This window comes from Ammospiza caudacuta, chromosome 2 (assembly GCF_027887145.1).
Source record: "Ammospiza caudacuta isolate bAmmCau1 chromosome 2, bAmmCau1.pri, whole genome shotgun sequence".
Lineage (NCBI taxonomy): Eukaryota > Metazoa > Chordata > Aves > Passeriformes > Passerellidae > Ammospiza > Ammospiza caudacuta.
Genome location: NC_080594.1, coordinates 88,056,592 through 88,068,718, shown reverse-complemented (window position 1 = coordinate 88,068,718; position 12,127 = coordinate 88,056,592). Strand labels below are relative to the sequence as shown.

The following is a 12,127-nucleotide window of genomic DNA, read 5'->3' as shown; positions in this document are numbered from 1 at the left end:
TACACCTTCCCAGTGCTGAAGCTTTAGTAAAACAAACTCACTGGTTTCAGTTGATTCAGAGGGCACACTCTGCACGTCCGCATGTCATAGAACTGCACAGTGATTTTCCCTTTTGGGGTGATGCGTGTCACCGTGCCTTCTCCAAATTCATCGTGAACTACTTGTCCACCCAGTCTCAAGCGACTGTCTATGCCACCAATCACAGCCAAGACTGCCATCAGAGCTCCCACCTCTGGATTCTCAGTGTCAGGGAAGTAGTCATCCAACACAGCCTAACAAAGAACAATAAAATTTAACTGTAGGGAGAAAACACACCCTTCCATCTGCTTTAAAATACAAAGTAAATCACACATATTTCAACTTAAAAATTACAACACAAATATATATAAAAGTAGAAAAATGGTTTCAATATTAAGCTTAATATTGTTTATAAAGATTTAGTATTTATAATTTCAAAATAAATATTGCTATAAAAATGAGCTTATTTTAAAACGTGGAAACTACCCCTTCTGACTGTTTTCCTGCAAAGATGTGGGTGATGGAGGTTAGCTGAGAGTTGATGTACTTGTTTATGAGTCCATTCCACTGGCTGAGCGAATGCAGCGTCCTCAGCAGTGCCACTATCTCTTCTGCTAAAGTACTACTATGAGTGGCAGTTAGAGATGCTTGGGGCCTGGCCTTTCTCCTCCTCAGAGTAGATTCTGCAAAGACAAAGCAGTGGCAGAACAGTCAGGAGTTTAATGCACACACTTCCCATACAGAAAAACAAGCCACTGAGGGAAAATTCCTCTACCTCTGAGTAGTGGGATATCCGAAGAACAAGTAGTAAGCAGGCTCCCTAAAAATCCAAACAGTTTTTCCACAAGAAATTTCATGTCTCTTGACCTTTCATTTTTATCCCAGGATGGAAGTACTGCTTTCAATAAATGTACAGCAAGGATCTAAAAAGAGAACAAAATTAGTGTTATTCTAGTCTATGTTACCAAATACTAAAGAAGCTCTCAAGAAGAATGATGTTTTTAAAAATCTGCTTTCCTTTGTAGTTGTTTTTACAATGCTGATTTCTTTTGTGCTGCAGAAATTACAGAGCTACTGATCTTGAGTTTGCTAAGGGATATTTTAAAATAAGTGGATACAGTTCAGAGCCAGTAACAATTTTACTGGCACATTATATTAGTGAACAAATCTCCTAGGACATGAGACACACACACTGACAAAAAAACAAATAGGAAAAATAGGAATACAGAATGGGAAAGCGTTCAGGCTGCAGAGTCAGAAATTAGTACTAAGATGTATTTCAGAAAGAAAGTGTTCTGCAAAGAAGCTGTAATAGTTAACACTCATGAGATATAAAGCTGAATGGTGGAAGGCAGGCAACAGCAGCCACAGTGACACTCAGAAGTAGGCACTGTGAAACCAGGGCCTCCAACACGGTACAGAAGGAACAGGCTGGCATCTCTGAACCCAGACACCCAGTGCAGGACTGACAAGGAACAGGGGAAGGTGCAGCACTGCAGTATCAAAGAACAGAGGGGATTGCATATTTTGAGTAGGAGCCCTTCAGGTTTTGAGCTTCCTCATCTTCCACCCAGAAGACCAATACAAGTGACTAACAGCAAAGATAACTCTCCTCTTGCCAACTTCTGCCAATAACATGTCTTTATAGAACTTCAAGGTCTCATCTTTTTGCTGTTCTTCAGTTGGTACATGAAGTACATGAGGAATGGTCATTTCTCTTGAGTATTCCCTGGACAGCACAGATTACTCTACTGCACTAAGTCGAGGATGATAACAGAAATCTCAGCATATTAAAAATACTGGTAAGAATTACTGCAAGATCACACAAAAAAGAACAGGCCTTTATGATACAAGGCTTTAGTCAACAAATGTTGATTAGCTTATCAAGGAAAAGAATAAGATGATCTTTTGATCCCCAAGCCTTAAAATTTGGCAGTTATTCCATAAAAAATTTTCTTTTCAGTCTCATGTAAAAGGCACTAATAACATGCTAAGGAACAGCAGAAGAGGAAAAAAAGAGATAAAAAATAAAAGAAGAAATTAGAAAAGGGGAAAGATGCCAAGGGAAATACAATACCAAAATAAGATGCAAAGATGCAGCTTCTTAAGAGAGACTGTAATTTAAATAATATTAACAGTTTCCGATGGAAATAGGGGCAGTACACAATACATAATTTGGAAACTTTAAAGGAAATGTAACTTTTTCCTAACCATATACTTGTTATTCTTTCATTTATTCAACTTGTAGGAAATATTATATGGGAGTTTCTGAAGCACAGTTCTGGAACACTATTTTGACCTTTCTTTCAATAGAACAAGGGAGTCCATAGTATCCTGAAGGCTCAAAACTCAAGAGATGTAAATTTAAAACAGTAATTCCTAAATATGAAGAAAAGGTTATCTTTTTCCCTAACTAAAATCTGATTTATGGACACCTCACAGCTGTTTTGTAAAATATACCTTTCTTTTTAAGAAAACTAAAGTCTACTAATTTTATTGGCTATTGAAGTAATTTGGAAATGCACACATTACCTGTCTCTGTAGTGAAGCAGCAGTGAAAGATTCATGCCCCTCAACAATTTTCATTAGCAAAGTTATCCACTGAGAGGTACTCAGAGTGCTGCACATCTGAGGCATGAGTGCTATACTTCGAATGAATCCCAACGTGCACCAACTCCTATGCTGTTCTTTATAAACTAATTTATTTGGCAAGGAAGCTAAAAACAAAAAGATATATATATGTAACAGTTGACTTTTTCACCAGCTATGTAGCTATATGCTACACTGGACATTTTTGGACAAATCAGAACACCAAGCTGTTTCACTGTCTTTATGTGAACTGTTAATTTCAATTTTAGAGCCTGTAATTAATTTTATAAAATAAACCTTTAAAACAATTCTCATCATTACACTGTTTCCTCATTTCAAAGTAGTTAACAGCATTACTTCTGAATTTACACAAAAGCTACAAAAAGGAGTATGACACACCTAGTCATACTGTTGTTGCCAAACACAAAAAGATTGCTAATAAATTGTCTAAGTCAACAATTCACATCTCATGCATTTTTTCTGCTTTTACTGTTTATATTCTAAGAATGCACAGGATCACTTACATTACCTTTAAAAATTAAGATTTTAAAAGCTCTGAAAATGCATTTTCCAGCCATTGGCCATAAAAGGATTAAAAACAGTAATAAAATATTTACAAACTTACAAGACAAGCAACTGCTCAGTCAGATTGCTGCTATGTAATATACCTGATTTATCTATTGTTCCACTCTCCACAAGCATGCGGAGCAGCCCACACAAAGTCCGAGTAGCATCACTCTGCATGACTTCAGCATGGACACCAGCAGAGAGACACAGTGTCTGCAACAGGTTCACAGTGCTGGTCAGCATCATGGAAGTAGGGTGGAGATTCCTTTCAACTTGCTCTCCTTCTGAAGGGGGACACAAAAGGCACAGGAATACATTAATACTGAGTTACTTTATTTCAAAAAGGTTCTCAAACAAACATTTTGTGAATGATTTGCCATAAATAGTTTCTCTGAGATGGTCTGATATGAAGAAGATTCCTTACTGCCAACTCCTAAGCAGTGCAAAATATAAACAAGGTATTTTGCACATATATTTTCAAGTTTTTTTCTAGCAGTACCCAGCAGAAAGGCATTCCAAAGTATTGCCAAGAATAGGGAAACACTCTAACTAAATGTATAAGTAGACCATATATAAAGCCCCCTTCAGAATGCTATTAACATATGTTAAAATATATACCTCCAAGTATCTGTAACTATTTCAACCAAATAATATTATTTCCTCTGACCCATGAATGTGCAACAATGGGACACCATCCTGTCTATCTTCCTTTCTCTCAGTAAAGTTACATTAAGAAGATTCTGGTCAGAAGTGCACACCTATTAAATGAATCTTCTTTGATGAAGCACTTGCTCCTGTGAAAAAACTATTTTATATTACAAGATATCAATTGTAAAATTCAACTACAACTGTGCCTCTACTTTTATAATTTGTTTTTTTTACCAGAATCATCCTCAGTGTCTGAATCCTCTGTTGTGGGCTGCGTTGCAGGTGGTGGCTCAGCTAGTTTGAGATCGTATTTTCCCTCCTTTCCCATTCTGTAAGAATTTGTACTTCCAGTATCCCACTGCACTCTAATCCAGCCATCTTCTCCCAGTTCTCCAATCACACGACCCAAACCTGGTGTGGGTCCATCCTGACAGAAGAGACAGGTTCAAGTTACTCAATCAACAACATTAATTCATACCAAAAGCTCATAAAATAATAATGCAATTGCTCCTTTTTGCTGCTAACCCAATGATTGGGCAGTAAACATGCAATGGGGTTTTAAAAAGCAAACATGAACTTAAAAAGCATTTCACAATTTTCAAAAGAATCACCTCAGCAAGCTGCATATTTGGACACTCATTAGATCTCTTTTAATATGTCTTACCATAAGTAGAAGCTATGTCCTATATAGTTGGAAATGGACACTATTATAGCATAGTTTTAAATTCAGTTCCTTCAGGAGATAAGGATGCACACCAAGACCCTCTGATGAAGGCCAGAGAGCCCCTACTGTTGCCTCAGTACATGGAGGAGGACCAAAGTGTTTATTCTACCTCTTCTGTCAACTATAAATTCTGACAGAAGGTAACTGAGACCCTCATTGAGCCCTATTATTGACTTAGGCACCCCTCAGGATACAGATGAAGGGAAACATGGGATGTGCAATAATGACATATGGCCAAAGTGACCAAACCCCACCTACAACATGATTGTTACATCCCGTGGGGACAAAATTTACAGTATAAAAAAGAGTGGCTTTGGGAAAATTCTGCCTGCTCAAGATCTGTTAGCAGACTACATCTCTTTTCTTTTCCCAAAGAGAAGCCTTTATGTGAACTTTGCATCTCCAACAGCACTGGGAATATTAATTTACATACATACATATATATGTGTGTGTGTGTGTGTGCATATATATATAGTTCTATTAGATCTCTTGCTATACTTTGTGTCACAACACATGCTAACACTCTGTAGTTAGTGCAATTAACAATCCTGAGCCTGCTTTTCTGGTGCTTCAATTAACCACACTACTTGTGAATTGGGATGATGCAAGTCCTTACTGAATCCATCAGACCTACAGAACTGCACTGGGAAGCTGCACTGTTTGTGCTTCTGTGCTCATGCAAGTTCTCCTCCAAACTCAGACTTACAATGCTAGACTGGGCTACAATCAGAATTCAAGCCCAGCTGCAATCAGCTCCTCTGATTTCTGAGGACCAGCTGGAATGCAAGGTTTATTTTCTGTTAAATTCCCATATCCTTAAATCAACATTTTTGGAGTGTAAAATGCCCTTAAGTTTGATGGACCAGAAACTTCACAGACAGTCCACTGAACAGAGACTTTAGATATTAACACACCCAACACCTGTATGAAAGAAGTTGTACCTGATCACCCCATTTCCAGTCTACGCCTCTGACCACTCTGGTACCAATTTTCATCATGGCTGCCAGCTCTGGTCCAGAAACAGGGAGCTGAACAGGTGTAGTTTCCTTTCTTGACTCCTCCAGGACTGTGGCAGAAGCCCCATGAGAAGAGGCAATCATATCCTCTTCAATATTATCAGAACTGGGTCCTAACAAGGAAAAAAACACAAAAGAGGTTTTATCCAGCAACACATGTATATATGTACCTTTGTCACATGTAAACTTACAGGCACATAAACTTTGTAATATAAAAGCAGCAACAAACAGGAAAGCTGACTAGCAGGTGATAAGTCAAATGACCTTTTAGAAGACTGGGGTGTAATGGTTTTGAATGCACAGAAATTGAAATACTTAATTTTGAATGAAAAAACAAGTGACAAGTAAAAGACATTAATAATGATGACTCAATTAGCTCAGTGAGTCTACAAACAGATTTTTTTTAAAAACTTTCGGTGCACACTTCAGTTAAACACAAGTTACAGGTACAAGTGCTTGCTATTATATAAGAAAACAGAGAAAAAACACAGCAATTTGAATCATAGCAAAACACACCAGAGAACTTGTATAACAGAACAAAGAAAGCTTCAAGCTTAAATATGCAGACTGGGAACATTTTTCATATATAGAATAAATGAAATAGAGAGTAGAGAGTAGGCAGTTTTTACTACTTTAATTTTAAATTTTCTGCTTTTAATTTAGTTGCAACAGTTCCACCAAAACTACACATTAACTGAAATTTTAAAAGCGGATGGCCAAAGCAAACACCTAATAATAAAAAAAAAGATTTAATATAGACTGCAATTAAATAAACCTCCTTCTCAATCACGCTTGCAGATGTGGTTTCTGTATCAGGGTAAAGGTAAATAGCATTAAGCACTATCTTCAAGTAGCACAGTGATTCTGTAATTTGGGTACACCAACAGGCAGAAAACACAAGGGATTTGTAAAGCAAATGCTTTCTCCAAGTAAGAAAGAAGAACTGTACCTATCAGCCGCAGTGTGGTTTGTGTCAAGGCCAGCATGCCAGAATTGAGGAGCAGGCTCAGGGTATTTGCACCATGCTGCAGGGTCAACATGTTCAGCATGACCAGCAGAAAACGTGCTTGGGGAATGGTTCCAAGACTTGGTCCTGCTGGATTCTCATTAGTAATTGTTTGAAGAGGAACAGGCTGCAGACCTAGTTCAAACATAACATAAACAACAAAGTCAGCTGGCATTTGGGAGCTACAATAAAATAGGCTATAGATTTGTTTGATTGATGGTTTAAATTATTTTTTATTCCCTGCTTGGCTTTGAGAACTTAAAAGCAGAAGTTCCAAGAAACTGACTAATTTGTATTATAATGCTAAAATGTTACTAATGAGTAATCAATCACCTGTTGCTGGGAAATCAGCAATATACTCAAATACTGAGAAGTGAGTTAACACATCACGGTGGGAAGGTAGGAACAACACACAGAAACAAACACAAAGTAATTCTCAACACAAATCAAGGGAACTGATTTCAACAGCCCAATTATTTGGAACTTAAAACAAATGCAATAATATTAATGTAAAACAGTTCTCTCCACAGAAAACAACAAGGAGATGAGATTCACCTAGCTCTTTAAACTTTGCATTAGCATCCAGCAGGATGTTCCGGACATTCTGAATGGCCCAGGCATACAACTTCCCAAAAGTCACTTCCAGCAGCATCCTGTTAAACGGCGGGATCAGATCAACGTCCTTCAGGCAGTCGGTGAGAGGCTCCCTTCAAAGAAAAACAACAAAAATAAATATTGTTCTCTCATTAAAGAATTGTGGAAGCAAAAGCAACAAGAAGTTTTACCCTATATTGGCTCCTTCTGGGATAAGCCTCTGCCATCCACAGAACATGGCATACTGCACAGATGGGAGCAAGAAATTTTTAGCTGACAATTTCAGAATAGTGTCTATTCCCTCCAGACGAACTTCTGCTCTTTCCAACTGTCAAAGGGAAAAAAAAATTGTCATGCTTATGTAAATTGCTAATAACTGTCAGAATTATGTAATTGGCACATTTTTGTTCATGTCACCTGTTTCAATAAACATTTTCTCATTTTTTCTACATCCACTGGCTCTTCTTTAAGTGCAAATTCAACAATGGTGTTAAGGAGGGCAGACTGTGGATACAAGCCTTGAACATTTTGCTTCAGCCATTTGTATTTGTGGACACCTGTAACTGTACTCAAAATTGGCTGCCACTTATCCTGCAAAACAAGAAGGTAGTACGCTAAAATTTTTTAAACAACTTGAAATTACTGAAAATGTACGTTATTTCATGCAAAACGATTTCCAAATTTAAAATACAGGGGGGACCTGGGGGAAAATGAAAACTTCTCAAAAGTCAGGAAAGAACTTAGTATTATTTTAATCATTATCACTTTTACTATTACTACATAAAATTTCAAATGCCTTAATGTTCAAAAGAAGAGGAAGTAACCAACCACAACATTTTATTTTGAAATGAAGCTTTAGCTAAGATTATCAATAATTTAAAAATCAGGGAAGGTATATTCACATATGCTAAATACACAGTACAACCTTATCTTTAAAAATCATTCCAGGCTCCACTGAAACAACTTGTCACACTTAATTATACATACCAAACACCATTATCAGAACATTAAATGTCAAGTTATAGTAATCATGCTTTAGCTTATTCTTTTCTCTTTTGTTATTTTTATTGACAAGGTTGATTCAGAATCTAATATCCTACCTTGGGTGATTTGATTGGTATGGGCTTTTTATCTATAGGTACAGGACTGTGAGGTACCACACAAGATTCTTCTAAATCACTCTCTTCATTTCCTATTTTGGATTCTTCTACATCAGCAGATTCAGATTTTTTTGGCACTTTAAAAAAAAAAGTATTATTTTTTCATACAGTACAGTTGGATTTTATGGGTCATATTTTTAGATTTGCATGATAATCTAAGCACACACAATGCTCAAGATCTGTCTGTAATAAAATGGAAATGCATTCTTGGTGAAGTCTATGTCCAACTATTACCAAGTTAACTCTGGTATTACCTGCAGCATGCTTTTACCTTTAAAGACAAACCTGAAAAACTCTTTAGTGTCTGTTCACCACATTAATTTATTTCCAGTTATATCACTGTTTGACTACACTTTAATAAAACCCAATTTCTAAAAAGGTGCCACTTCCAGTGGAATGCTACAAAAACCAATTCAGAGGGTCTGATATTGAAGGATCATTTTTAAAACACTGGAAGAAATACCTCTCAACTAAACCTGACACTTTATTTTGCCAGTTGTTGCTGTAGGATCTGACGTGCAACCACTGGTTTAGAAAACTTTAAAAAGCAGCAGAAACAAATGGCTTTGATGCTTTATCTAAGGAGAGTCTCATATAGCAGCAAATCTTGAAATAAGATGGAGTCCCATTGTATCAAAGAGAATACAACACTAATTCTGCCTTACCTCTTTTTTTCCTTTTTTCTCGAATGATTTTCTGAGCTACCCTTCTCCATCGGGGCAAGGAACTAAGAAGTTTAAATTTGGACATTATAGAGAGATCATTGCACACTGCAGGACGCAGCTCATTGAATAAGAATCTCAAGCGCTCAATGACAGGAGCACAAACTTCCTTGTAAGAACGCCCTTGTTCCTGATGTGTCTACAAAAGACAATGAAAGATTAAATTATTGCATAATGCACATTAAAATGAACAATATATAACTTTTTAATAAAACACTTCAAATGAAAATTAATCTTAACATCAGCAGCTTAGAGGCTTACCTTAATCAGTGAGCATTTTGCTTGGTAGACAACACGACACACATCCACTACAGATTTTGGTAAGGTTTTGTGCTTTACCTGGTCAACTCCAAGGGTACCAGGATGAACAAGAGACAGTGCTACATGACCTTAATGGGAAAAGACAATGTTTGAACATACATTTCCAAAGCCATCCATAGCAGAGTTTAAACTGATCAAAGCAATCAAAACAATCACACCACAAGCCTACCTACCCAAATCTTCATGCTTCAGAAGACAGCACAGTAACAGACGTCCTACTTCTTCCACAGGATGCTCAGGGGGGAATGTGATTGGTGTTGTTAAGTGACACTGTTTACAGTACCTCTCTATTTGACACAAGAAGTCCTAAGAAAACACACAACAGCTTCTGTTTAACTTCATTTTCAAATACAATGTAAGCACTCAAAACACCAATGGCAGCATTTAAGTAACACTGAATAAACTCCACAATCTGAACTAACATTCCTGAGATACAATAGGCAGTATGTGCAATTTAACACACAGCAACTACAACCCAATCCTATAAAACCCTACATCCTTCCTCAGGAGAAACATGACTCAAGGAATAAAGCTTCTACTGCTTTGATTTCCTCATGAGATAGTCAGGTCAGCTAACAAAATTTTCAATTGTCTTCTGATAAATCATGATTGATCATTATCACTATTCCCAAAGACTTATTTAGGGGTATTTTCATAAAGGAGGTGAACTCAGAGGGTTAGAAAATCTGAATGTACTACAAAATATAGTGATCAATGTAAATCACAGGGTTTTTCATAATATTCACAATTCCAACCTTGTGAAACCTGAACCTCAAGGCTCAAAGGGATTTTAAGACAAAGGCATAAGTGAATCTGAAACATAAAATACACTTGCATATTGACAAAAAAACTACATTTTAGTTCCACTGAAGGTGAGCAGAATCTCTCAATGTTACTGAAACTTGACATTAGAAGTAATGCATTACCATTTTTTTGTAAGAATATTCAAATTTTTTAGTTCCCACACTCAAAAATTCTGAAGAAATAACATACTATTATGCTATTAAGGGAAATTAACACATTTTATCCACTAGTAGTACTCAACTATTCCTTTCACAAATAGTAATTCTGAAATAACTTTTTCGATTGTTTTGCTATAACTTTCGGAGAATTTTCATCATCACTACCACCCTTCAGAAACAGTATTTGTGCACAGAACTACTGAGGGCTTACCTTCACAGTGTGATCCTGAATATTATTATCAGCAATAGCTTGGAGAAAGGGCTGTGAATGGTCACTCAGAGTTAATCGATGTGTATATAGTTTTGATTTATTTGGGGTAGTGTTACCAGGTGAACTGCAATGGTCTTCATCTTTTTCCTCATTGTAACTGTAATGAATCTGACTAGTTTGCAAGCCTCCAGAAAAGATTGATGACTTCAACCATTCTAAAATAAAGGAAACATGAGTGAATCTTCTGATCAAAGACTAAGCTATCAAGACTCGATTTCCTCTAATAAAATGCATTCACAGGCTTCAACAACATTTAGCAACTTTCTCATTTGCTGGAACTTTATCACAGGGAAAAAAAAAGGTTCTGTAATCAAGAAACAATTAACTAACAGGGCAGCCATCATATATTTAGAGATATAGGGTCTTAGAAATTTTTCTGCTATTAATGCTGAATTATACCTTCTATTCACCAAACCAAGACACCGAATAAGAAAACATCCAATACCACATGATTGACTCTTAACTGACAAGAAATTGGTGAGATAGGAGACTGTGCAGCATCATTTGCTATTTTATGTTGCATACGAAGAAATTCTAAATTCTACTGCTCAAAATCATCTAATCCCCATTTAAATCTTGTTAAATTATTGGGATCTTGATGAGTGTGGTAGCTAATGCTAAGACTAAAGAACGCCTATGGAAGATATCAAGATTAGCGAAGTGCTAAATTTTTGGTTAACTTATTTGTCCTTTGTCTTTTCCTTGCATGCTTTGACAAGTATTTATCACTTAATAAAGCTCAAAATGACATCCTGCTTACTGGCACATTCAATTTCCAGAGGAGAAAGTGGTGTGCTCATTGCCAGGTAGGAAGCGTGCAGGCCGAGGAGAAGACCCAAATTCCGTTCAGTGTCTATCAGTGGCGATGACAATGTGCTGAGATCTGGTGTTGTAATCACCTCCTGGTCAGGCTGCACAAAAGAAACAGCAACTGTAAGCTTGAACTGAGCTGCAACAAGAAATCTGATAGTAAATCAATGCAGTAACATTTTTACCTCTATATATTGGCCAACACAGAAGGCGTGCATTGATTCCCGTGTGTCCTCAAACTGCAAAGCAGCTTCCAAAGCAACAACTGGGTCCTCACCAGCAAACTGAGCTAATGAGACAATGAGGGAGTCAATACAGTATCTAAAATTCTGTTAATTCCACCTGGCTTTGAAACAAAGGTAATTTGTGTCTTTAAGTCAAATGAAAATTCTCACCAAGTATGCTACTGCCAGTTAAAGACTGGGTTTGGAAGTCCTTTATATCATACACTTTGCCATCGATCACTGTCCAAAATCCTCCATCTTTGTTGTGGTTCTCTAGATCAGCCTTACGTATAAGGGTCACCTCCTCATTATTTCTGCAACTCTGGCCAGTAAAAAATGAACCTGTCCATATAAAACAGAAAAGAGAATTTATCAACAGAAAATCAGAAAGTCAGGGGGTTTTCATGAACATTCTTTTAATAACTGCCTAATCCAATTTTTCATATCTGTTCAAAAGTTGCTTATTTTTTTATATGCTCAAAAGTAAAAGTGGCT

At 36.8% G+C, this 12,127-nt stretch overlaps 1 protein-coding gene across 1 annotated transcript in view; it reads right to left on the bottom strand.

The window, feature by feature from the left end:
* The window catches only part of HERC2 (HECT and RLD domain containing E3 ubiquitin protein ligase 2), a 102,397-nt gene that overhangs the window by 47,443 nt on the left and 42,827 nt on the right, over window positions 1–12,127 (bottom strand). Inside the window, exons 24-42 of the mRNA XM_058800473.1 lie at window positions 11,804–11,974; window positions 11,594–11,697; window positions 11,359–11,509; window positions 10,539–10,753; window positions 9,539–9,671; window positions 9,306–9,433; window positions 8,988–9,183; window positions 8,263–8,399; window positions 7,580–7,753; window positions 7,354–7,490; window positions 7,124–7,275; window positions 6,512–6,703; window positions 5,488–5,675; window positions 4,057–4,249; window positions 3,276–3,458; window positions 2,551–2,735; window positions 794–941; window positions 505–701; window positions 42–272 (exon numbers count right to left, since the gene is read on the bottom strand). Coding sequence (XP_058656456.1) covers window positions 42–272; window positions 505–701; window positions 794–941; window positions 2,551–2,735; window positions 3,276–3,458; window positions 4,057–4,249; window positions 5,488–5,675; window positions 6,512–6,703; window positions 7,124–7,275; window positions 7,354–7,490; window positions 7,580–7,753; window positions 8,263–8,399; window positions 8,988–9,183; window positions 9,306–9,433; window positions 9,539–9,671; window positions 10,539–10,753; window positions 11,359–11,509; window positions 11,594–11,697; window positions 11,804–11,974 — 3,215 coding nt within the window. The remainder of the gene's footprint in view (window positions 1–41; window positions 273–504; window positions 702–793; window positions 942–2,550; window positions 2,736–3,275; window positions 3,459–4,056; window positions 4,250–5,487; window positions 5,676–6,511; window positions 6,704–7,123; window positions 7,276–7,353; window positions 7,491–7,579; window positions 7,754–8,262; window positions 8,400–8,987; window positions 9,184–9,305; window positions 9,434–9,538; window positions 9,672–10,538; window positions 10,754–11,358; window positions 11,510–11,593; window positions 11,698–11,803; window positions 11,975–12,127) is intronic.